We start from the raw sequence: 26,670 nt of genomic DNA, 5'->3' as shown, positions 1-26,670 counted from the left end.
TAAAAGAGGGGATAAAGAATTCCAGTATTGAACCATTGGGAAATTCTAATGCAATGTAATGCCACGCATCTGCAAATGCTCTACTGTATAATTTTGTACCATCTTTTCTCAAAATTCCACTTGTTTCTCATTCATCTTGCGCGATGTTAATGCCTGTCAGAAACATCTATGCAATCTATGGCTTCTCGATTGCTCGCTAGCTACTCGTTACTTGGGAAAAAATAACAAGAAACGATGCGCTATCGCATTCGCAACATTTTCCACCATGCCATTTCTACAGAATGGACTAGATTACACGATCTTGGTGAAAACGCTTCATCACCTTTAGCTGCCATTAACTTGCAGAAGGGGTTCGGTATAAGTACACAAACACTTGACAATGGTGCATTACATGTATTGTTAACGTTACTGATTGTAAATCGCAGTGGTATAGAATCGCACGGTCATTTCAACCATTATTACACCAATGGCTTACAAATATTGGTCGCAACTACACATGTCATGAATATTATTAATTGTACGGTACGAAATTTTACTTGTCATTCGAAATAAGTTTATTATATAATGACTTAACACGCCCACAAACTATCGCTTGTCAATCGAATCTTTTGTACCATTCAAGTAATTACTAGGTGCAGATAATTACTGATCATATTATATGTCTGTGCGATGTGCAGATGAACGTAGATGCAGATGAAAAATTTCATCGTTCCGATTTTGATTTGGAAAGAATCTGAGATGCACCTAGTTTCTGGAGTTCGTAATTTCAAGTCCATGAAGTGTGGTTATGAGTCCTACTTACAAACCGTACGTTTTAAAAAATTTTATACCGACTAGATCAATCATTGTGATCACTGACAGTAAAGAAATTCTAATGAAAATACTACCGGGTCATTCGAGACATTATTCAAAGACGTTTGCTATCACGATCGTAAATTCGAAAGGAAAATTCTGAATTGAATTGTTTTCCTATAAGTTATTCCTAGAATAATATCAGGCAACAATCAGTAACGATAATAAGTATACTTGAGTCGTGACGTGAATAATACGGAAGAATTCGCTTCTATTGTTCGCCGTACAGTATACTTTTTGTACGAAACAATCAAATATAAGAATTGTTCGAAGACTAATTAGAATTAACGTTATATCGCCTCAGCTTCGCGAACGGTATCGGGGAGCCGGCGTCCTCTGGTTTCAGGAAGTAGAAGGGCAGTCAGGATGGCTGCGAATAAAGGGGCAGCCGCGAAACATATCAATGGCAGTCCCGGTGTCACTGTAGAGAGCATCGGTGCGAAGGGAGCAACCATGGCGCCAACCCTAGCCATCGTCGAGCTGAGGCCAACCGCACAACTCCTAAGGAGGGGACATATTTTCAACTACCGTAATTTCAGAGTAAGTTGAACTAAACGGTTGATTTGTTCGGATTCGTCCAAATTTTCGCATGAATTACAAAGTGTACAGTACAAGGATACCATTCGTCGTCGATGCGCAGTTCAATTTCAATTTGTCGAGGAACGTTAAGCCTTGGATGAAGAGAGGAAGAATGGGGTGTTCTGCAAAAACAAGTAGAACACTCACCTGACCGCAGTGGGGAACAATTCTGCAGTATAAACGTAAAGAATGCCAAACGCTGCTGTGATTGCTAATTTTCCGATCAGAAACATTACTGTTGCAACCCAATACAAGGAAGTAGATGTCCTGAAAAGCCTGAACATGTTATTTTTCGCTCTCTGTCTTCAGTATTAAATTCTTTTGTTCAAAAAAAGATTCCAGTTAAAATATTTCACCGCATGCAAGGATTGAACCGAATAAAATTTTCATCTCACCAGGCTGCCGCCGCACACGTCACGGTGCAGATCAGCAAACTTAATATAAGAGCCCTTCGTCGACCGAATAGTGGCAAGGCATACAGGGCGAGTGTGTAACCAGGAATTTCAACGAGGCAGACCAGAGCAAAGTTCAGGTATTTGTCCCCGGAAAGGCTAGTGCTGTTTACCGACAAACCATAGTAGACAAAGGCAGTAGCAGCCCAAACATAAAACATTACTGAAATTCGCGTGACGAGCACTCTGGAGTGAAAAGCCAAACCCAGCATCTTCAGCAGCTGAGGATCCTTCGCCGGAGTTTTAGCGCCGCCCGAAATCTTCTGGGAAAGTATTATATCGATGAGAACCGCGAATGGGTCGGATATCGAGCAAAAAATTAGTTCATTTTAAACCCTGTCTCACCTCCATGGACTCCATGATGCGTGACGAAAGAACAACCTTGTTGGTCTTGGCAGCTGTCGAAACTATGGACTTGGCTTTGTCGTTTTCATTTCTCGCTAGTAGCCAGCGCACTGATTCTGGTACGAGCCAGTAGTAGCACAAAAAAATAGCCGCTGGTCCCGACACCGCCAACTGTAACAAACGCCAGGAGCCAAACCACCAGGCAAAAAGGGCGACAGCTGCCTCGCCCAGTGCATAGAAGTAATTCAGGACGATTCCACAAAGTTCTCGCTTCCTCTTTCCCACCAATTCGACGCCTGGAAAACCACCAGACTCGTTCTCACCAACATAAATGCAACACATTTCATTTAAAAATTTCTTGCAGAGATGAAAAGAGACAAAATCTTAATCACTTTACAAAAATTTGCCTGAAATTATTCAAGTGGGTAAACGATATGGAAAGATGAAGAGAAAATTAGGAAACTCCCTTTTGCTTTCATGTTGAGCTAATTTATATTTACCTAGTATAAAAGCGAGGGGATATATCCCGGCAGTTCCGACAGCGTTTAAAAAGACGAACACATTGAAGACGTTGTAAGAACCGGACAATACTTGCCCAATGCCAGTGATGGTCATCATCATGATGCTTGTAATAAACATTAGCTTTCTACCGAATCTGTGAAAAAGTATCACGTTTTTTGTAAATTAGAACTCATTATTTCTCAACGCGTTGTAAGCTTTGCAACTACATATCTATGAAATAAGTTTTCTCCTATTAATACGATTCGCCAGAAATTTCTTCGCGAGTAACATGTAAAATATGGGTTAAAAATACAGTATTTGTGATTTTAAGAAATACAGCAAACTCAACATCGCATTACATATTGCTTACACTATCCATAGCAGATCGTGATTTTTCAAACTAGCTCTCAAGGTATTAGCAAAGAAAACCGGTTTGTTCTGTAATCATATATCGTGTTTCCCGACAGTTGAATCGTTGTGTAGCATCACCAAAGGTGATCACTTTTTTTGCAGCATAAGGAAACGAACAAACATGAAATACGCCCGTGAAGATATTGAGGTATGCTATTAAATTCAAATTAAGATTTTACGTAACGATATGCGGAATTTTTTATGTAAATATTTACAAACTTTCCGTCATTTGAGAGAATTATCTTAACCATTTCCGGTATACTCTGGCATTGACTGTTTTACGAAAGCAATTCACTAGCTAATGCTTATAATATATAAATTTCGTGATGAACGATAGAATGTCCATACCTGTCAGCAAGCATTCCGAAAATAGTTGAACCACAAAATATTCCAGCAAAGTGGACAGTGCCGATCAGAGAAAGTTTCCACAGGTTCGATTGGCAGGTGAGGTTCCACTAAAACACGTAATTGTAACTTGTCAATCCTGAAACAGTTATTAACCATTATTCTCTGAGTTAATTAATGATGATGAATGTTGCAGTGTTCGAGCAGCTATATCTGTTATATATTCGGCGTGTATTTTTTAACCTGGTTACGAATGGTCCATGGTTTGGTCTAAATCGTTGTCTACTCAAGAAGAACCGTGGGGCACTGACCCACGTTACTCGGTCTTGATAAATCTCTGTTCCAGATTACCATGGCGATAAATTATTAAACGAAACGATATCATCTGCAGCTTAACAGTATTTACGTCGAAACTGTAATAAACGTACACCTGCAGAACTGTAAGTGTTTCAAGCCTATCTGCACCTGTACCATTGAAGAAAACTACCACGGGAGGGTCACAAATTCTTCGAAAAGAATCGCGATAACGGAAAATATGTGAACCTTCGATCCTACAACGTTTCAGAAACTGGTTTTCCTTACATCGTTTGGTCCTGTAGTCTTAATACAATGAAAAAGAAAACATTGTTTCAAACCTCGCCGACGATGGTCCAATCTTCCGGATCAAAGATCCACTCGTTGCACTGAATAATTGTATCTGTCGAAAAGTTGAACGGACACGTATCGTTGACATCAAATTGACCGACTGTCGAATTTTGCATAAGATACATGCTGCATTGGCTGGGAACGTATACGGCATTGGCTGTCTCCGTCTCATATTCGAGATCAGGAATGGTCTGGTTCACCCAGGCTGCTGAATAGTCTGGTGTACTCCGGTCATCGCACCCCTCTATGTAGCACCTGAGGACCATGAACGTAAGTGTCATAAGTTTTGAATTGATACACTTTCGTGGTGGATGGCTGTACATCATGTTCTCACAGTATGCTCAGGTGTATCAAATAAATCTCAAATCTCGTGATATTCTTTCGTTACACATCGAAAGCTGGATTATATAAATCAATCGAGCACATGCTGAACTAAACTACGTATATCTATTATGAGTAGCTTCATGTATTTAAGAACGCGTTAAACTCGATAGTGAAAAATAAACTCAAATTTGTTGCCTCACCTAATCTTTCGAAAATATCATAGAATAGAAGACTTAATCGTGTTAAAACAGATTCCAATTGCAATTTAATTTTTATCCAAGTTGTCAAAAATGAATCGACACGACGTACATGCATTGTCAAAGGTATTTTTGAAATATGCATGCAAATAACTGTAATCATCGTTCCACTTCAGACAGGCTTATCATCAAGGTCATTGGTTTGACCCAACAGCTTGCATGTATACCGAACATACCAATCTTTCTTTCGAACGACAAAGATTAACTTCTACCATATATGTTTTCTAATGACCCATAAATATTACACGCGATTAGTGTGACAATAACTTGAAAAATTGAGAATTTCAATTACCGCAGACATTAATTATGTAGATGGATCTGTAAATCGGTTAAAGGTGTGATAGCAAAAAATCACAAGCCGGACTCATCAGTGTCATACGAAAAGTGTTCAAAACATCGTAAAAATGCACTAGCGAAAATCTTTGTATTCACCGGTTGTTGTATAACAACAAGAGCAAGCTTGACCGTCAGACAATTTAAGAATGTGTAAATTTTTTTTTACCACCTTGGCCCGAGCAGAAGTGAGAATGTAAGCGGACGCTTAAGCGAACACCACAATCATCAACTCACCTGTAATCCGGTACTCCTGCAACGAACACGTAAGATAAGCTGTTAGCAGCACTGAAAAACACCGGCAAGCAAATCAAAAAGTAATTAATTATCTGAAACTTTCCCAGCTCGCCGAGCTCCTCTAAAACCTCGTCAAAATCCATCGTTACAAGGCTTGAAACTGATTGTAAATGCTTTGCGATGCCCGGTCGAATACCACGTGACTGCACAACGTGACGTAGTCGATCGGAGGAGGGATTTTATGTTAGAATTTCGCGGAGAAGAATTTCCTGTAAAGACTGCTGATACCCGGGTCACTCCGATACCGCATACTCGTTGTCAGCGGAATTCACTCGGCAGTATAACAGTGTAATCTGAAATATATCTACTTTATTATCAATATATCTGAATATCACGTTCACTATGCTGTAATCCATTCTCGTAGCACACTTTGCAAGAAGGCAACTGCTATTCGACCATTGAATGCCGACGCAAAGTGAACGAAGATTACAAAATGTCACTTCGAATTGTCGAAAAGTTGGAAAAAGCAAATAACTATGTTTGCCTGATTGTCAGGTCTTATACAACGATGGCCGGTAAGCACGTAAAGTTAAAGATATGTCAATACCGTGCGACCGCAAACGTGCTTACAAACGTCGAGATCGAGACAAAATGAAAGTTGAAAATAGCCAAAGTGTATGTGACAGGATTTACGACGTCGCGTACGTATAGTTATTTAAATTTTGATGTTCCTCTGGAATATTTTTTTATAAAGACAACGCACTGACAAATTCTTAATAAAACTTCAGCCTCGCATTTCTATTTTTCAACTTCCATCCAGCAGCTAGTACAACGCGCGGATCACTGTTCCGTCTGCGATTCCGCCTCTGCCGGAGTTCCTATTTCACCGAAGGCTACATCAGTCACATGAATACTTGACATATGCATATGTGACTAACACTAAGAGCGAACACACCGAAGTTTTGATCGTTTATATTGAAACTGAGTATAGTAACGTTCAAACTGTTCTGCAGTGAATGGTCAGGTTATAGTCACTGTGCTATTTCTAAGCCGGATACTATACATCGTACAGCTTGCCTGGTCGGTTTAGAATTCGGACTGTTACAATCCCGATAATGGTTAATGTGTAGTAGCGGATCGTACGTCACGTGTGAAAAATTTGTCTGAATACCGTTTTCTAGAAAATTTTGTAGCATGGACTGCAGGAATATAAACCACGTGGAATCAGAGAAGTTTGTCGACAAACGCAACAGTTACATTTAAATTACAAGTGCCAATTAATTTCCTGACAATGAATCGGAATTCCTTTGTAATTTTCCCGTTTATCACGCATCTATGACCACGACCAGTAAATAACCCGTATACGGGAAGAGGCAATAAGCATATGGTTTCGCATAATAATTAGCAATGTCATTAGTTGTAATTATCTACTAACTATGCGGTACATTGCACTGTAGTTTACACGAATTATTCATTACTTGAAATTACAGTGTACCTTTGATCCAGTTACCACAGTTAGCAATATGTCGTATCGCATAACCTCTGAATTAATACTCATTTGGAAAGTTCAGTCATTCTGTGCTGCCTTTATTACATCACAAGTGTATTTTATAAATACCGGTGCATATATCCACGAAATTCTTTCGTGAAACGCAATTCAACCAGCTAAGATTTAAGAGTCGTAAGTCATCACCGGCCTCGCTGTTTATCGTCACAGTTATTTATATTCGAAGTAAAACTCGCAACTCAATAGAAATATTTTGTAATAATGGCTGTTGAAATCAATCCAAAAATTCATATTGCTTGATCTGTTTATTGATCCACAGCACCGGAACACGCAATGCATTTTGTATCACGATTACACTTTGAGGATTCATACTTCAAGTTGTAGTATGTTGATTACGCGAATTCATCACATTGTATCTGCTATGTTAAAGTTCTGCTATTGAAATATTATCCAAATCGCGAATTTTTCAAAAATACGCCATCCAAATAAAACCTTGCTTCTACGTCTTATCACTTATTCCTAAATTTCAATCCAGCATTGAAAACAGAAATGGAAATACCGGCGAACACGTGTCTCACCATACGGGAGTCAATCGGTAACAATGAGTGCTAGAGAGTAAATAGAAGCGACGTAGTTTTCTCCGAGAACAGAGAAAGCGAAGCCAAGACAAGAAGTCTTTGGCGAAAACCACGTAGGAAGGGTATGTAGGTACGTCTTTGTCATGTTAATCAAGGCCACGCCTTTGTGGGAATGATTACGTTACCGAATCCTAGTTCACACAGTGGGTTCCTGCAGGTTCGAGAGAATTTGATTAAACGGAAACAGTGTCGCTACCCGCCTTCCTTTCAGCTCTGCATTTTCCTTATTTGCATAAATATCCTCCGGCTTATTTGTCACACCCAGTAACTCGTTAGTTCACCTTCGAAAAACGAGCTACACACTCACACCCTATGGCTGTAAGATCCACCGTTGGAACGAAGAAATATTCGAGCGGTGTCATTTTTGGAAAATAAAATTCTGCCGATCAATGAAATCCCTAAAAACGCGAACGTGAATTTCAATCCCTCATTCACCTCACCGGGCCTTTCAAGAGCCTTTAAGCCAGTTTTGTACTTACCTGCTTACTTTTTACCTCGATGTGCACCATGACCACTACTTGTTGGACAAGGCTGGTTACACACCTCGTACACACGAATTTATTGAACAATTTTCACGAGCCATTGAACCCGCGGACGCACACTGGCAAATGACTTCGAAGGTGGAACACGTGCGAAACTCCACAAGCATCTCAACACCTCAAAAATTCAATGGCAGTTCAACGAGGAGGAGAATATGGGTGGTTGTGTAATTGCTACCGAAGAAGTTCTGTTTTGTGAATAAGTTATTGAAAAGAAAATGATCCGAAAGTGACTTTCGTAAATCACGAGTGATCACCGAAACCGCGCAGGTCATCAACATAGAAAACATGCTGAAACTATAAAAAGATACCGGGTACATTGCTCTAAGACAGTTCAGTGCCAACGTGACGATAAATATAGATTTTCGTTCTGCGTTTTATACCGGCGGGTTGGATATACTATTCAACTTTGTATCGCACTCCAGCTAGTAAAGGATTATTAGAGTTTAATGACGGAAGACGACGACTCATAACGTAAAATGGCCGAATTACGTCGCAAGCTAGACTTTAACCTAGTTGAGCTTCGGCAATCCACCACGTATTTCGTTGAATCAAATAATATTAAATTGCATCAAAATGAAAAACTGCTGACTAAATTTGAACCGCTGATAGGTATGTGAAATCGCACAATATATGGGATTCAAGCACTAAATTTAATCTCACTGCTCTATAATCTTGATTAAATAAGTTATAAACAATACAGTGATACGGCGAACAGACTGACAATTAAACACTGCAATCTGTGGCGAAATATGAATAGTAGGTCTGTATGATTAATAGATATCTCTCATAGATAACACTGAATCTTATATACTTGGTGTCGTCTGATATCGACAAAGTATTAACAACAATTTTTCTTCAAACTTACGATACTCCGATCAGTACCAAGACAGGGCATTCTTTTTTCCACGATAACCAAAATCGATTACCGTGACAATGCAATAAACGTTTCCAAGCCTACTTTGTACAAGTATACAAAATTTAAGGAATAATTGATTTAGGTTTCTTTTTTAGCTTGCCGATTACAACTGCCTCCTCTATCGTGTCCGGAAGCTTGATCCCAGCGGTTTCCGGAAAACTCAAAGACAAAATGCTGGCTACCAAGGCGACGGCTCCGAAAACCAGCATCGGTAGCGACGCCATATATGTTGCCTGTTAACGTAATATCGATTAGAACACCGGTCAAATTACAATTAAAGATGGAGTCGAATGAATTTCGTTCGCAATGTCACATCCTGTAACAGTAGCTGCGACAGGAGCTAATTTTAAGAATTAAATTGCCGGCTCCGTGGCGCATATAATTATTCGGCCTGAGAGACAATCGTTTTAAAACTTTGCCAATCAGAGTTTCAGGATTATCTTTAAGACACATTGGGCTACTTGGAAAATGAACATTCTTCGATTTACGTTAATTAAACTACTTGTACTTACCAGCAAGGGCATTTGCGGTGCTATCATTGATCCAATACGAGCGATCATGCTGCAAAATCCAAGTAAAGAGTGTCGGAACGGTGTGGGGAACATCTCTGTGGTATAAACGTAAATTGTGCTGAAGGCTATCGTGATGCTGAACTTGCCTCCCAGGAAAACGATTAGCGTCAGATACCACCAGTCTAGGAAACGAAAAACATTCGTTAATTCGGAACGATGCGTGGGCGTTAATTCAGCCTTCTCGAGAATCAGCCACCGTGGCGTTGTACCAACCTTCAGGAACGAAAATTGCCAAGATGCAGAAGACACCGCTCAGGAAAAACGAACCGCTAAGGATTGGCTTTCGCCCCATGTAGTCTACCAGGGCCCAACAAGCCAAGTTACCCGGAATCTCCACCAAAGCCACCAAAATGAAGTTCACGTATTGGTCACCTGCTACCGTTACCGACTGTAGCGAAAGGCCGTAATACACCAAGGTGTTGGTGATCCAGCCGAAAGCACAGGCCATCAAACGAAGCAACAATACCCTTTCTCGAAGAACTTGTCTCAGCGCCGAAATGCCTGACGGTTTTGATTCTGCTCCTTTTTTCTGTAAGACAACGTTCTTAACGGTAACATGTTGGTTGCATACTACTCATCCCAACTCTTCGCATATAATCGAGATCGGCGTACCTCTATCTGATTTTTTTTCGCCGTATTCTTGATTAAATCGATCGATTCTTGTGTAACTTCGACGCCATTCTTGACTGCAATTGTTCGTAACACGCTCTCCGCTTCATCTCCTCTACCCTTGCTCAGTAGCCATCTGAGGAATGGAAATATCAATGTATTTCACTTCTCTGGGCGAAGTAATGAAAGTTGTTTTATAATTCGTCGTGATAAGACAGAACATGCCAGAATCTGGTTATGTTTTAATCAACTTTATATGCTACAGACTCGACAAGTACGTCATACTCGGTACGCGATTGTCACCTCACAGATTCTGGAACTATGAATGGTATGGATACTGCGATGAATCCCGGTATATAGAGTGCCCAAATGAGATGACGCCAAGATCGAATCCACATAGCACACAACGCCATGAAGACTTCTCCGAGCGGGTACATACAGCACATGACAATGCTGACGAAAACTCTTTTCTTCGGTCCAACAAACTCCATTCCTGCAAAGAACATTGATTGGTAAAAGGAACGTTAATCTACTCGGGCTCCTGAATTTTGTTACCACAAGTGCGAATAGCGCAGTGACTCTATGCGTAGTTATAGTGTTAGTGTTTTTGTGCTGTACTATAAGTGTTTCAAAATTCAAGCAGTTTAAAGCAGTAATCGCCGAAAGAGATCCCCATATTTCCATACGATGAACACTCAAATCCAGCACAGTCGGTTGATTTAGAAGCCCGACAATGAGCAGATCATAGTCATTGCTATTCTACGCTCTATACTACACTTATTCGATTACCTAAAATAAATGCAGAGCTGTACAGGCCTGCGCCAGCCATCGCGTCAAGAAACTCAAAGATGATGAACATCTCGTAATTGAGGGAAAAGGACCGAATTAATCCCAGTATCGTGGACATCGTAGTGGCAAGTACCAAGAGGTTACGTCTGCCAAACCTGCAGTCATTAAAATTTGTACGAATAAGTGTGAACGAGAATCCACTTCAAATTTAGCTGAATATTTTACCTGTCTGATACATAACCGGAATATATCAATCCGGAGAATTGTCCAACATTGTTGATTGTTCCCGGCAACGATAACTTCCATAGATTTGCATCACAGGTGAGGTCCCACTGTGATTAAAAAATACATGGCAACACCACAAACATACAACTTTTTCATTGCAAATTTACATATTCACAAATAACGATGATCTGTTATTGTGAAGCGTTCTAATTTTGAAAAGTAAGTATAAACGCCGTAGAAAATAATGTTTTAAATATAAGACCCTCTTTATAGTTTACTTCGTTGAGAATGGTGAGCTTCTCGGTTTCATAGATCCAGGCATCGCAGCTTTCGGTTTCATTTGTAAACACAGTCGTTGAACACGAATCTGTGATATTTTGTACAGTATATCGCGTACAGGTTTCCGATACACCGTCAGCGTAGGGAACCGCTGTTGTCAACCAGGTGGGATACAGTGTCGTGTTTACAGGATCTTCGCATTCTGTTAGTAGACACCTGGTGAAAAAAATGCACAGCAATTCATAACAATTTATCTTCTCATATTATCAAGCTGTAATCAATATCAATGCAGGTTATCACCTTATTGGAAGTATTAGTGACCTTGTTTAAAAACGCATGATAAAATCTCGTTCGTTCTACATGTTTATTATAACGTCAATAAATTTCTAATACAAACATGATCTGCGAATAAATGGTATGAACTACAAACACTAACCTGTAACTGACAGTCCCAGCGGTGAAAACGTAACTCATTGTAAAACAAGCGGAAAGTAGCATTGGGATTCCTAAAATAACATAAATGCGCAAGGTGTACAGACTAATGTGGTCGATCTCCGGAAAATCGTTTGGTATCTCATCATCCCCACAGTTGGCTGTAAAAACAGAACCGTGTGTCAAATCCAAGTGGAAAATTATCGTGCAATTATCGTAAACTAACTGAACTTTTTAATTATACTTTAACAGTTGCAAGTATTTTTTGCGACGCTGGATACATCAAGAGCTGTTATCTAGTTATCACTAGTCAACTAGACCCGCATCGTCGATAAATAAATTAAGGGCGGCACGGCAAAACTGAGTAAGTTCCAAAATGTCGAAGATACATTTTTTATTGAAAATTTCTGAAAAGTCATTGCACATGTCCTTGCAAAACGATATGGCTGACGAAAATTTAATCGTGAAAGTTAAAAAAGTCGGCACGGTAAAACGGTGTAATTGCCATCATTGTGAGTCTTTAGAAGATTAAAAAAATTGTGCCAAAATTTGATTGACTAATTTAAAACAAAAATAAAAAAAAAACCTTCCAATAGTTTTTCGATCTTTTTCAAATCGCCCAAACCTCGATTTAACATAGCAATCTGTCTTCTAGAAAATGACTCGCGAGAATCGATTTTTTTCTTGCTAGTAAGTATCATTTTCTCAAAGGCAAATTGCTGTATTGAATCAAGGCTTAGGCCATTTGAAAGAGCTTGAAAAACTCTCAAATACACTTTTTGATTTTCTTTTAAAATTTATTAATCAAATTTTGAGAAAGTTTTTTTACTCTCCTGAAAAATCATAATGATAGCACTTACACCATTTTGCCGTGCCATCCTTGAAATAAGTTTATATGAAAATATTCGATCAAACTGTCAGTGCGATACCGTCATAATTATTTTGCTCCGCTTCTTTCGGTGTCGATGATGATATTCCATTGGACTCGGATGGATATTGCTGGCAGCAAAACAGTTGCATGATGCCGATATCGACGCGATCACTAAATCTGAAAAAAAAATATACTGGTTCAAATGAACGACGGAATAGAAATATATTTGAAAGAAACGACGCAATCTTATGTAACATTTCGGACATTCAATTTTTTTTTGAATCTTATACACTAGTCCCATTAAATCGTACATTACGTTATTCCAGTATAATTATTAATCAGCTTTACTATTCCTTCTTAAAGATCCGGTTGACCAATGAAAATAACGAACCATAACCGCCTAATGTAACAATGGTATAATGTCTGTCAGGTAAATTACAGTCATGGACGATCTGAGAAGTAATGTGGCAACATAATTTTCTCGTGTGTCATGTATAAGAAACACTTCACTCACTTCAAAAGAATGCAGAAAAATAATGAATAATTTACCTAGATATATTGAATCCAGCCACTTTATACGGGCACTTTATTGGCTTCTTCTGAAGCTCCGTGATTTGAGATGGAGATTTCGAATTTGCTTACCGGTGAGGGCGAGGAGAATAGACTAATGGAGGTAGCCAACCACAAGGAGTTAGCAAAAGAGTTGATTAGTGAATGTCGGCCACTATTATCACTCGTTATCAGAACTTGTCGAAATCGAATGAAGAAAGCGAGATCTATCTCAGATTACATTAATTGTAAAAGTCCGACGTTGAGCTTCCAGGGAAAAATTTCAAGTTATTCACTTGTGAGATCATCCTCACGAATGAACGCGAGCATGCAGACTCTTCAATATCCAATTGCTCAGGCCATCGGTATCTCATTGTAGATTAAAAAAAAATAAACATAACGTAACCATTATAGTGACAATAATAGCTAAAATAAGAACCCTCTATTAGAGATCGTAAAATGAAAACATACGTGAGACAATATGCGTTCCTTACAAAGCAATGTGACGCGTGCTGGCATGAAATGTCTACTAAAGTTTAACATTGGGTAAAACAGAATTTAAAAGAGCTCATTGAAATTAAGTTACTCAGCCAGCTATTTAAAATAGTGAGTGTGCATAGTTGCCTTCCGAATAGCCAGCAAACTGTGAATAAACCTGCCGCACACGACGAAACTAAAAAACTCCGAAAACAGCTACACTGCTTCAGGACGGTGAATTTTTTTAATTGATAAAAAGTGAGATTATTATGTACCGTCGAATGTTAGAGAATAATCAGTAGTACCTGTGCCAACACAAATACCTTATAAGCCCACATATACCGCCTTGGTTATGTACCGCGACAATGTATAAATATCATTGATAGATAACAATCTTATTTGAAAACGAATGATGTATTCATAATACCGTATTAGAGATTGAACAGTTTTACAACTTCAGTACACGTGTTCAGTGGACGTATTAAACACTTGTCTAGTTCATCGAAGGAACAACGTTACATTTTAAACTCTGAACGCTTGGAACCATGAAAAAATCTATTGAATGAAATATTGCGAACCAGTCTACTATTATTAATTTGCACTTTCTTACCCTATTAGTAAATATGCGAATGAGTAATGATTTCCGATCAATTATATTGTACCTTTAAGCAAATGTATGATCGTACAGTCAAAGAACTCCAGAAGTAGTAACTGATTTCAAGTTTTGCAGACTGAGTAAATTAAAATACCTGTTTCTTCAATGGTAACCGGTTTATTGGCAACATTTGTCGCGAGTGGGGCAATAAAGCAAGATATGTTTACATACACTCATTGATAAGCAAGTAAACAGTGTAGTTTTTTCTTGAAATATTAAGGTAAGAAACGTAAGGTAAAACTGAAAGATCTTGACAGAAGAGGTGAATAGAATAACATTTAATAATCTCTTCCCTGTAACCGTTAGCCGTCAACTGAAGAGAACGGCGAATTTATTCAAACATGTCACGGCTAAATGCCAGTTGTATAAATCGAGAGATAGCTGACCGCTAAATTTTACTCTTGGCCCATATATGTGATGCAAATATACTTCATCAGCTTTACCCCCCTACCACCATGAAATCGGCAATACAAGGATTCTGATAACAAGTGAGTGGGAAATAATGGTAGCAAGTGATGATAAATCAAATACAATAACGATAAGTTTATTGTCAACATCTCAATATTTATTAGATACATTAAATATGATCAGATCTTTTTCCAATGTTAAGTGGGTTTTCGCATAGACCATGTGAGTTCTAATTGTGTGATTAAATAATTTTAAATTCTAATTATCTAAAACCAGTTGATACGAAAAGTTATTACGTTAATCAAATAATCATAAGTGGCTGATACTGGATGATACTATGTCCAAATGTAAGTTGATAAGGATATCAAACAGATTGTAAAAACTTATTAACCAGACGTCTCAGCAAGCTAATTCTTGAGAAAACATCCACTATGCAAAGTAGGTTACATTTTATATCTAATTAAGCATTTGTTCACTAATGGAAACAAAGATTTCTACAGCATGGTAACGCGGTCTAGAATTACTGTATAATGATTCCCATCATTTTTTGTCTTGCAATACGATTTAAGATAGCATTAATTATATTATCTCCAACTGTAATACAACTAACAGATTATCGATATTTTGTATAAGATCATCAAGAGTAAAGATACTACGTTTCATAGATTTATATTATTTCAGATAACGCGGCTGTCTGATCGCTCTTTCTTCCTTGCTTCACCGATTTTCGCAGCTTCACAGACGGTGTCCGGAAGCTTTATCCCCAATGTTTCCGGAAAGCTCAGGGACAAAAAACTCGCTGAGATGCCCATCACCCCGTATAATATGAAAGGTAGCGACTTCATATAGTGGGCCTGTAAGAAAAACAAACAATCGGGGTAAATTCCGTTTCGAAACGAATGTGAGCCGAAAGAATGCACAGACAATAATTATAAGCAGAACAATTTTACAAAACATTAGCAGTCCTTATATAATTACAACCATAATATTGAAACTTCCAGTTATTTGCCAACTAATCATAGGCTTGGAAATATAAACTTCAGGAGGTTGTTACAGCCGACAATACCAGTACTCACTAGCAATGGCGTTTGCGGAGCTGACATAGACCCGATACGTCCAACCATACTGCACAGGCCGAGAAGTGAGTGACGAAGTGACGTAGGAAACATCTCCGTTGTGTACATGTATATCAAGTGGTAAGCAGTCGTGATGCAAAACTTACCACACAAGAAGACAATTAGTGGAAGATACCCCCAATCTGAAAAATATTTCAATAATTACATTGCACGCATCATCCGTAATCTTATAATCCGTAATCTCATAGCTGATATTTTTCGTTGAGCCAAAGAGCGGAAATATTATTGTAACAGGATGGGACTAGAAATGATTCAATCAATCAATCAATGGAGTTCAAATCGATAAACTAAACTTTGAAACTCATGTTTTTTAATATTGTAATTTCAAAATAGTGTAGCTTATGAATTTTGATGTTGTTGCAGTAAATTGGGTCACGTAATTGGTTCTATGTCAATTAGGCCAACCTGCAGGAATGAAGATTGTGATGATGCAGAATATTCCGCTCAAAAAAAAAGTTAGGCTGAGCGTCGGTTTGCGTCCAAGGTAATCTGCGAGGATCCACGCAACAAATAGAGCCGGAATTTCAACCAGGCTCACCAAAATAAAATTGATGTACTTGTCTCCGGGCACATAGATCGAACCCAATGACAATCCGTAGTAAACGAATACGTTAGCCACCCAGCAATAAGTGCAAATGATCAATCGAATCAAAACGGTTCTATTGCCAATAACTTGTCGCACCGCAGAAACGTCTGGAGGGTTAGTTGTGTCGACCTGCAATTAATTATTGTTACAGCATGAATTTTTATAAAATACGTCAATCAATGTAGTGTACGAACTGTTTGTGCAATAGCAACAAATGTACCTTGTCGTGATTTTTGTTCTTCCAATTCCTTATCAATAGTATTGACTTTTCGGAGATTTCTATTTTATTTCCAGCCGCGATTTTCCGTAAAACAGCTTCAGCCTCTTCAATTCTTTCTTTGCTCAGCAGCCATCTTTCAGAAACAAATTCAGAAAATAAATTAATCAACGACCTCATATTGGAAAGTACAACGCTACTATACAAGACTTACGTGACAAAGACTTTAGAAAGACTGTTTTACTATTATACCTTACAGAGTCGGGCACTATGAAAGGTAAGAATAGTGCAAACAATCCTGCTGTGTAAAAGATCCGGAGCAGAACCCGCCAAGATCGAAACCACATGGCGAACAACCCCAAGAAAACCACAAACACGATATACATGGTGCAAGTCAGAATGCTTGCCAGTGCTCTTTTTTTTGGTCCAACAAGCTCCATCCCTACAAAGAAAATTTTTAATCGGATATAAATTGTATCCAGTAGACTAAAGTTTCACACATTTTTGACTAAGCGTGTGACTGAAACGATAGTCACGGTATAATTGTACTTATTCAATGACCTAGCACGAATGCAGCACTGTACACGGCCGAGCCCGAGAATGCATCTAGGAACTCGAAAGTGATGAACATCCAGTAGTTAAACGAAAAGGACCGTATCAATCCGAAAATCGAGCTCATTAGTGTAGCAACTACCAACAGGTTCCGTCTGCCGTATCTGCGATAAAAATTTGTGTTAGCATTTCGAATTAACAATCTCCAATACAGCTAGTAAAGCCTACTTATCCGAAAGATGACCGCAAAGTGTCAAACCAAGAAACTGGCCAAAATTATTTATCGTTCCTGGCAACGTCAACTTCCACAAGTTATTATCACAAGTGAGATCCCACTGCGAATGAAAAATCAAAATGAGTCGATTTCTGCTCTAAGAAGTAAAGTCGAGATTAAACATGTCTTTAAAATCTTTACCTTTGCGTCTCATAGTCACATCGGTTAGATGGTACAACACATGCACTTACTTCGTTAAGAATAGTTATCTCTTCAGGGTCATACACCCAGGCATCACAAGGTTCGGTATCGTTGGTGAAAACAGTCGTTAAGCACGAGTCCGTAACATTCTGTACAGTAAACCGGCTACATGTCGCCGGTTTCCCATCGGTGTAAGGAACTGCGTTTGGTAACCATAACGGATGCAAAGTAGTATCCCCGGGATTTTCGCACTCTTTTGCCAAACACCTACAAGAAAACAAAAAAATTTCGCTGTAGGATCGACAGTTGTTAGAGCATTACAATTATATGTGCAGAACGCGTATTATTTATATTCATTGTAGTACAATTTAGTGAGCTATAAAGTCGTAATAAAGAGCAAAAAATTATCAGCACGAACCTGTAACTGACTGGTGCGGTTGTAAAAACGTAGCCTAATCCTCGGGCAGCAGATAGTATCAGTGGCGTGCTCAAAATGAAATACATGCCCAATGTGTAAAGACCAATATGGTCGACCTCCGGAAATTCATCTGATGTTTCATCCTCATTTTCATTTTGAGAACCAAGACTATATTTAGAGTTCTTCATTTTATATACAAAGAACTCTCGGAAGAATCGCTTGTTTCAAGCGTCTGGAATGGAATCTACGATACGCCTAAAACAAATCAAACTCATATTCCGGATGAAATTGTGTATTCAGCGTCGATAGACTCGAAGTAGATGTGAAATAGATGTAGGAGCGTACGAATTACAAGTCTACTGATCTACAAAACTATAAACTATATTCACTACTCGAGTACAGTTCAAGTAATAGAATGCTGATAGATATACAGCAAAAGCGTCTCTTCGAAGAAGTGTACTGTAAATTTGTTCGAGCTTATCACGCAACAGACCTAATCTACATGATACCGTAATCAATCTATACTCGGTCAGAAATACGTAGCATTCATCATTATGCAATCGCTACTATACATACAACGGATGATTTCGTGAAAGTACGGCATGGGAAAATGTATCGATATTATATAATACAGATGCTAAAAATCCAATGAGCCTATCCGATGGCAACAATAGCGTTTCTTCCACGAGAGAAAGTTGAGTTGCATATCTGCAGGCGCTTTGGATGCTCGGACACGCTACAAGTATAATTTTGTTAATACGACTCAAAATTTCAACTGTACTATTCTCATTCAACAATCAGGCATATATTCGAAGTAAGATATAATTTGTGAATTTGGAATTCTGTGAATATAGGGCATTGAACTTTTGAGTATTTAATTCTTTTCTAGAACTGAAAATACATTTAGTAAATAATGTATTATTCGGATTATAAAATTTCAACCACGCCAAATGCAATTTCAACCTATGCAGGTAGCAACGATAACTCAGTACATAATATCAAATTTCTGTTTCATTTTTACTTGAGAAATGCAATGAATTTGCGCCTAATAGCTGCAACACATAACGCGTCAGACAAATGTAGAGCTACACGAAATAAAAAATTCTAAGCTCACGCCTGCGCTCCAGAATATAGCTAGATTCCTGTTTACGCCCTCAAAGCCTCGATGTGGGCTGTCAAATGACAGTTGCAGCCTCAAAGAACAAAAAAAATTGGTTGCAATCAATTGTGTGATGATATACGAAGCGTTGTGAAATAACTGGCAGTGTTTCAGGAGCCTGGTAACACTATCTTAATTCTTAGGTAATAAAATGTTAATTTCGAGGTTGGAATGATGATTTTCAGAAAATACACCGAGTACGTACGCATATCCGAAAGACAAGTTTCATCTATGGAATCGCTGGCACTCTTTTCAGACCACCAATCACTATTTTCCCAAGGTTTCTTATCCAACTCCAAGCAGCGCACAGTGTTGCATAAGACTCAATAATAGCACAATGATTGTGGTCAGTTCTTTGACCTACAAGTCTGTGAATCTGGTGATTCTAACCAAACTTTAAAAAACCACTCACACGAGTCATAGTTTCTCTTCTGTAAGAACATGAGCCACAACAAGCAATTTAATTTAAAGCACTCTAACCTTGTCAGTGATTCGATATATTAAATTATTCCTCACATTTCAGACGGAAGAGCTGCTAGACCGACCACAAAAGCCAGTCATCACTGATGCTTGAATAATAAAGAAAACCTGAATAATTAAATAAAATTTGTTGATGCAATGGCTGTGATAAAACATGCGCTAAAACGAGAACTGTTTGCGCCAGCCGATCAGCAATTGCTTAGTCTCTGTCATGTTTGTAAGGCTTTTAAAAAAAAAAAGACTAGCTTTTTATGTATCGTTAGAACAACTGACACCCCAGGCTCACTATTGCTTTGCCAAGTTAAAAAAAATGACAAGAATGTCTACAAGAAAAAACAGTCCTGGCCTCTGACTGATATACAAATGGTTGATGGTGTCAATATTGACTCGCTGGACCTGGAAATATACATCGATAAGGTCTATAAATGGACAGCCACCTACGCTCAAGAAAGAACAACGTTCATACGGAATTTATACACATATTCTTGTAGCATGCCGCAAAGACCTGAGTTTAAAAATATACCCAGTGATTGGATGATCGATCCTGCATCTCTTAAAGAAAGCGACAGCATTATTTTCACACCGGGTAAATAATTTTCAAACAACCTTGATGCTGTTGTTCAGAAAGATACATGTATCATTATGTATATTGAATTTTTTCAGATTTGTTGTCTCAACCTGTATCTGCAGATTATCAACCAATTACTGACAAGGAGGCTACGTATCTAGCATCGTTGATGGCAAGTTGTGACTATGCAGTCTCAGATGCAGAACGTTTTATGGAAACACTCTCTAAAGATCTATCGATATTAGATGGGGTAAGATATTCTCAATTTTTAAGGCACCAAATAATCAGTAAAGATAAAACATGTTAATAAATGTGAATATTTCTTACTTCAATAGCAAAATGTACAATCGGTCCTAGTTTCCGAGCCTCAAGTAATTCAATTAATGAATGGTATCGAGGCTGCTATTACCGAAGCATCCTTAGTAGAATCACGTCTTGCTGTCTATGACGAGGCACTTGGTAGAATCAGAGATGCAATGGCTAGAGTTGGTCAAAAAAACCAAGCCATTCATACGGCTAATCACAACGCTAGACTTCTCCTCGAACAGCTTGACGCTGTAATTGTAAGTGTGTAACTACAAGGATTCTGCCTGAGTATTCTACAATCTACAGATTTTCCCACTCACCTTTCGAATTTTTACTCAACTAGACACAACTGGATATACCAGCAGAACACCAACGCACATTGAGCGAAGCAGAACTTCCAGGAGGTAGAGAAGAGCTCGGACGAGCAGGAGTAGCTTTATTGAAAGCTACATCTGTTCCTTTACCTCCTGGTCTTGATAAATTAGGAGCTGCTTCGGAACAACGTCGGCGTCTGGACAAACTTAGAGCTAAATTCTCTTTGATTGTAGCCAGGCATCTGAACAATCTATTCATACACTTGGTTTGTCTCTATTTTCTCTTTCTTGCCGTATATTGCTTTAGGCAATAGTCTGTAACCATTATCTTACTTGACTTGATTTTCAGGGCAATGACACAGGCGAAGCCTCAACCTCGACAACAGATCTTACGCTGCCTACGCATCAAGCTGTACATCGTGAACTAGAACCATACACCGAATTGATGAGATTACTCAGAGCTTTGGATAACAAAGCATTCACTCAATTAACAAAAGTGTACACTGGCACCATGAGCAAATTATACCAGAGAGACCTAAAGCTATTTTTTGAGGAAGCAAAAACTCGCGTTACTAGCAAAAAACTTAATGGTGGGTATATATAACCTTACACAAATTCAGCCATAGTATATACGCAAAAGTAAACATTTTGTTGTGCATCTTACATATATTTACAGCCAATACATCGAAATCTAGTGGACAAAAAGGGGATGACTTGGTTAGTCCAGCGCCTCTTTGTCTCTTGGGTGGGGAGGTTTGGGCTCCTCAAGGAGAGGGAGCCCTCTTAGATTCTGTTCTAGATAGAGCTCTTTCTCAATTGCAGCCTGTCTGTCTCGCTGAACAAGCTTTTTGCGTTTCGTTTTTCCAGCTTGACTCGGTTCTGTCGCCCGTGAAGGTACAAAATATTTCTTTACTTACATTTCGTTGAATCACAGGTATATCGTTAGTTGCTTCTATTAGTTATAATATAGCAATTGATCAGTATATAATGCGTGAGGTGATTAATTGTTAAAAGGGAACTGAAGCGGACGAGACTGATAGTATTAGCAATGGAGCAACAAGTCCCGGATCAGCAAATTCTACTGCCAGTAAAAAGTTGGAAAGACAAGTTAACGAAGAAGTTAGAGCTACAATGGCTGCAATATTTCCATCCCTTGAGCCTGAATTGAACAATTTTATATCATATTTGGATAAAATAGACAGCTTGTAAGTTATTAGATTTCCGTTATCCTTAGCATTAATATTTCTGTCAAATAACTATAATTTACCCGACAATTCATTATCAGTTACGTTTGTAGTAAGAAAAATATTACTGTCCAACAACTTTAATAACAATAACAGCAAGTGAAATATTTTTTTTCCAGTTGGTGTTTATATGTACTAGTGCGGCTCTCACAGCACGTAATGTCAGCGCAGGATACGGGATCTTTTCTTTCAATGACATTTGCATCTGCACTTGTACAGGTGAAGAGATCGTTTGATAAATTTATGCAGGCGCAACTACAGTCTATCTTGCGTGACCCCAAAGTCAACCGTCGAACCAAATGTGGAATATTACCTTACGTTGAAAATCTTCAACCCTTTGCCCGAACTGCAGAACGGATATTCAAAAATTCTGATAGAAAAGTCGATCTAGAGAAGTGGTACACCAAACTCATTGAGGCAATGTTCGAAGCAATTGTAATACACAGTGGTGAACATCATAAAACACCACCGGAGGTCATAAAAATGGGTGAGTTACTTTCATTATTCGGTCATCCCCTGTGATTGTTTCAATCAATCTTGTGATTTAATACTTATCTGAACAATTTTCACCATGCTGATATAGTTTGTATATGTGTGTTATGTATATACCGTTCCTACACCCAAAAGAGAATATATTATTCTTGCAGAAAATTTTCATCATCTCTACGACCTTTTGTCCCAGTTGAAAATTTCCGTATTAGATCATGAGAGAAAAGAAGCTAAGCAAAAATACCATGATGCTCTCCGAGCTTATGTGATTCAGTACTTTGGACGCCCACTTGAGAAATTGAATGTAAGATCCACACTCTACCTATATTTTTATTATTTTTTACATCTTGCAAATTCATTAACAATATTGTTAATTTTGATTTTATTTGCTTCACAGCTCTTTTTTGAAGGTGTACAAGCAAAGGTAGGGTCAGGTGTAAAAGAATCCGAAATCAGCTACCAAATGGCATACAGCAAACAGGAACTGCGCAGAGTTGTTAAAGAGTATCCAGCTAGAGAGGTAAAAAAAGGATTGGAAAATCTATATCGAAAGGTTGAAAAGCATCTTTGTGAAACAGAAAATTTACTCCAGGTAAAAAAAACGTCTCATTGCATCCACAAAAATTCATTCACAGTTTGCATAATAATATGCGCACTAAAAAAATCACATACGTAGGTTGTTTGGAGCGAAATGCAACGTGAATTTATTGCTCAGTACAAAAATATCGAAGAGTTGATCCAACGATGTTACCCCGACAGCATGGTCACCCTGGAATTCAGTATTCAAGAAATATTAGAATTCTTTTCAGAGATAGCAAGGTCTCACTAAAGGCACGCATAGTCGAGTTATGTTATGGACACGTGGGAAAGTTTGGAACAAGTTGATACATAATAATTATAATATGAAAATTATGAATACTATATAAATTTTTCACTTAGAGTTGCAGAATAATGTAAATAATTATGTATACATATTGTAGATATTTAAAACGATCCAGATAAGCTTATACACTAACGTATTTAAATATATCAATTATTTCATTAAGTGTGTGTAGTAGCTAGGTAAAAGAACCACAGTTTAAGATTTGGCTTCACGTTTATGAATTTTCTTTACAGAATGATTGTCAATTTTTTTCTGCTGTTACCTGACTTTGAACGCACCAATTCTTAAGGATTTTAAAATACATAGTAATTTTCTAGCCTTAGACGAATAATTGGCTTTTTCTACATGCATATTGGTATTTATCCCAGTCTGCAGTCTTACATTAAGAGTTTGTTATATCTATTAACAAACTCTATGAAAAGTAGGTAGTAAAAATAACCCCGAATAATCGAGACAAATACCTATTTCAAGTTTTCCTTTTATTCAAGAATACAGAATGTTATAGGGATTCTCGCAAATTTACAACAGTATATTTGAAGTAATACATTACTTTACAGTTCACAGTCTACTAATTACAAGCAACACAATTGTTTCACTATTTGGGGATTGGAGGATAGGCATTCAGGTAGATAAGACCAGAAAACTTGGCCTGCAAATAAAACACCGATTAGAAATAAATGTTGAGCATTCAAATCATTTTATATAAGTTACTTAAGAGTAATCAATCTTCTGTATCCATCCTCGTTAAATTAAAATTTAAAAGAAATGTATTATAATAAACATGAGTAGAAACTTTGAAACGCCACAGTGAAATACTTACAAATGCAACAGTTCCAATCGTGAAACCAACACCTATTAGAAGATGCAAATTATATTTTTTCTGCATAGCGTCATGATGGGTCTGCCACGCGCCTTGTGGTACTGGCAGGTCATTAAGTGTCGTTTGCTTGAATTCAGCTGGCGGATGGTACGAACGAGATCCTAGCAGTAAATATAAGACGTAAGGATGAATTGGAATATAAGATGACAATGGCTCGATTTAGTTTGACCTAGGTTAAGTTAGATTGCACTGCTACGAAAGTACGGATAACATTGTGTAAAATTGAAACGCCTAACTTGAATACATCGAGGGTCAATGTTTAACTAGAAAAATAAACTTCTGGGTCTTGATTCAGATATTCTAATTGCATTTAAGCTAAGAATATTACGTAATACCATCGGTATGATCTATAATATGTTGAAGCATATAGAGTAAATCGAAGGTAGTGAAGCGAAGTACGTTAAGCTACCATTTTGACTTCAGCTGATCACAATTGTACTATATCAAGTCTCAATTGAGACAAAACTTACCGCTGCGAAAAACGTTTCTTCCTACTGGTCGCAGAAGTTGGCCCAACATTGTTATAACGTAATCTTGTCTGCCTGTCGCGAGGAAAACGCAGATACCCGAGCAATTGACCGCTGCAGCAGACGCCTTACTTCCGCTCCCAGGATTCCCGTACAAATCTATCAGTGCAGTAACGTAACTGTCAATCTGGAGAGCAGGCTCTGATTTTTAAAAGACAAATTCAGGCTATTCGGTGATGCAAATGTGTATTGATTTTACGAATATAACTTAGCTGACGTGATTCTGAAATAAAATTATTTTATCCTTAATTATATTAAACGTATCAACCGAAAAGTGTACGTGGACCTTAGGTGTAGGGTAACTCTGTAACTAGTGTACTAGAGTAGAGTGAAGTAAACTTTTGCCACACTGCAGCTATAAATATTCCTAGACAAATTTCGTATGTTATTTCGTATGAACTACTTCAACGCGCATACCCGTCAGAGGTAGGAATAAAGATCTTTGACTTCAATCGAAAAGTTTATACTCCAGATAAATGGCATTTATCTTCTCGTTTCAGTAGCTGTGTTGATATTCCAAAAAATAAATCGGTCAGTAGTTGGTTTTACAAGGTTGTTGCACTTGATCACGTAGTAGACACCAGTAGACACCACAGCGATATCGAAAACTGGTGAGACACGTAACGCGGAACTGTGGTATAGTAATTTCCTATCAGACCAAGCAAATCAATATTCTGACGTTCGTAGACGTCGAAAACACCTAGCGTTGACTGAGAAATATAATGAGAGTTGCCCTAATGGTAAACATTCATCATTTACTATTTAAGTTATTAAGGTTGCTAATATGAATGATCATTTATTTTTGGAATTTGAATGGCAGCTGTGAATAAAAAAAAAAAAGTGAATATTGATTATTTATCATGTGAATGAGTGATGTTGCTGTAATATAGAATATATGCAAGATAATTATTTTAGTCATATTTCCATGAATCGATTTTATTTTTAAGAGAATATTCTTAGGTATGGGAGGGGGGGGAGGGTTCCCAGGGTGAGGATTCACCCCTGCATCCTTCGACCCGCTTCCGACCACTGGTCACCTCTGATACATTGCAACAATGTATGTCTGATTATTATTTCTGTTATTCTTAGCCCACCACTGAGATTTTTTATGAATTTCACGCACCATGCATCAGAAAATGCTCTTGGCAACTGCTATGTAGAATTGTACACTCTTGTATACTATAATCGCGAGACACTTGGGCCGGCCTGGTCAACCCACGTGTGCGACGATCAAACTCTGTTATACACGCACTTGTTGCGAAAAATACTATTTTTGACATTTAAAATAGCTCAGAGTGAAGTGTTCTTTCGATTTACTGCATTATGTGAAAACTTGCTTTGTGAGTAGAATTTATAGTACCACTCAGATTAGACCTTTCGTCGGGTTTTTTTGAGCAGCAACAATGTAGGATTAGTGAACTTGTTTACACAGAAGCATCAATGCTTGACAGTGGTATTTGACAGAAGATGAAACCACAATGAAATATCGAATGAATCATTAAATACTTTGGTGAACGGGGTTGATCGAAATATATTACATACACGTACTTTATGAATAATGGAAAGTGAGGGTTTGTAATGATTTGTGATTGCCATGCTTTTTGGATGACGACAAACTCAATTAAGGCTTGGATTATTTGTACTTTATTCGAACAAGTACCTGACACGAACGAAGACTTGGATGTGTTGGTTTTTATCCTTTTTGCTTGCCCGCGTTTGGGCCATTTTCATTCAGAAGTAGTTTCA

At 38.1% G+C, this 26,670-nt stretch overlaps 4 protein-coding genes and 1 long non-coding RNA gene across 7 annotated transcripts; 2 read left to right on the top strand and 3 right to left on the bottom strand.

The window, feature by feature from the left end:
* Positions 1–378: 378 nt before the first annotated feature.
* LOC124217317 (uncharacterized) lies at positions 379–13,544 on the bottom strand. Its single transcript, XM_069135410.1, has 19 exons — positions 13,211–13,544; positions 12,720–12,838; positions 11,795–11,951; positions 11,358–11,574; positions 11,080–11,186; positions 10,855–11,009; positions 10,369–10,558; positions 10,069–10,201; positions 9,670–9,985; positions 9,397–9,578; positions 8,959–9,117; positions 5,282–5,511; positions 4,121–4,385; positions 3,489–3,595; positions 2,729–2,883; positions 2,229–2,524; positions 1,827–2,146; positions 1,579–1,707; positions 379–1,353 (listed from the first exon to the last, which is right to left on the bottom strand). Exons 2-19 carry the CDS (start codon positions 12,808–12,810, stop codon positions 1,143–1,145), a joined length of 3,420 nt encoding a protein of 1,139 aa, XP_068991511.1. The 5' UTR covers positions 12,811–12,838; positions 13,211–13,544; the 3' UTR covers positions 379–1,142.
* Positions 13,545–14,273: 729 nt separating this feature from the next.
* On the top strand, positions 14,274–16,370 carry LOC124218123 (uncharacterized). The gene is made up of 5 exons (XR_006882987.2): positions 14,274–14,562; positions 14,649–14,830; positions 15,432–15,651; positions 15,752–15,946; positions 16,250–16,370. It is a non-coding gene; the product is annotated as an uncharacterized lncRNA (long non-coding RNA).
* On the bottom strand, positions 14,871–19,574 carry LOC124218119 (organic cation/carnitine transporter 2-like). Of its 2 annotated transcripts, none has more exons than XM_046624546.2 (10): positions 19,439–19,574; positions 18,075–18,329; positions 17,707–17,923; positions 17,470–17,576; positions 17,251–17,405; positions 16,942–17,131; positions 16,693–16,825; positions 16,292–16,601; positions 15,827–16,008; positions 14,871–15,604 (listed from the first exon to the last, which is right to left on the bottom strand). In XM_046624546.2, the coding sequence occupies exons 2-10, from the start codon at positions 18,260–18,262 to the stop codon at positions 15,428–15,430; spliced, it is 1,659 nt and encodes a 552-aa protein (XP_046480502.1). In that variant the 5' UTR covers positions 18,263–18,329; positions 19,439–19,574; the 3' UTR covers positions 14,871–15,427. The 2 variants fall into 2 exon arrangements, with proteins under 2 accessions (XP_046480502.1, XP_046480503.1); XM_046624547.2 differs by lacking the exon at positions 19,439–19,574 and adding an exon at positions 18,420–18,741.
* On the top strand, positions 19,202–24,496 carry Sec3 (exocyst complex component Sec3). 2 transcript variants are annotated; one of them, XM_046624545.2, is made up of 12 exons: positions 19,202–19,376; positions 19,757–20,299; positions 20,377–20,531; positions 20,617–20,844; positions 20,931–21,167; positions 21,251–21,491; positions 21,578–21,795; positions 21,916–22,106; positions 22,265–22,632; positions 22,793–22,938; positions 23,032–23,226; positions 23,311–24,496. In XM_046624545.2, the coding sequence occupies exons 2-12, from the start codon at positions 19,852–19,854 to the stop codon at positions 23,461–23,463; spliced, it is 2,580 nt and encodes an 859-aa protein (XP_046480501.1). In that variant the 5' UTR covers positions 19,202–19,376; positions 19,757–19,851; the 3' UTR covers positions 23,464–24,496. The 2 variants fall into 2 exon arrangements, with proteins under 2 accessions (XP_046480501.1, XP_068991877.1); XM_069135776.1 differs by lacking the exon at positions 19,202–19,376 and adding an exon at positions 19,535–19,666.
* COX7B (Cytochrome c oxidase subunit 7B) lies at positions 23,976–25,223 on the bottom strand. Its single transcript, XM_046624550.2, has 3 exons — positions 24,868–25,223; positions 24,338–24,498; positions 23,976–24,166 (listed from the first exon to the last, which is right to left on the bottom strand). Exons 1-3 carry the CDS (start codon positions 24,914–24,916, stop codon positions 24,113–24,115), a joined length of 264 nt encoding a protein of 87 aa, XP_046480506.1. The 5' UTR covers positions 24,917–25,223; the 3' UTR covers positions 23,976–24,112.
* Positions 25,224–26,670: the final 1,447 nt, after the last annotated feature.

This window comes from Neodiprion pinetum, chromosome 4 (genome assembly GCF_021155775.2).
Source record: "Neodiprion pinetum isolate iyNeoPine1 chromosome 4, iyNeoPine1.2, whole genome shotgun sequence".
NCBI lineage: Eukaryota > Metazoa > Arthropoda > Insecta > Hymenoptera > Diprionidae > Neodiprion > Neodiprion pinetum.
This window is presented reverse-complemented; position numbering and strand designations above follow the sequence as displayed.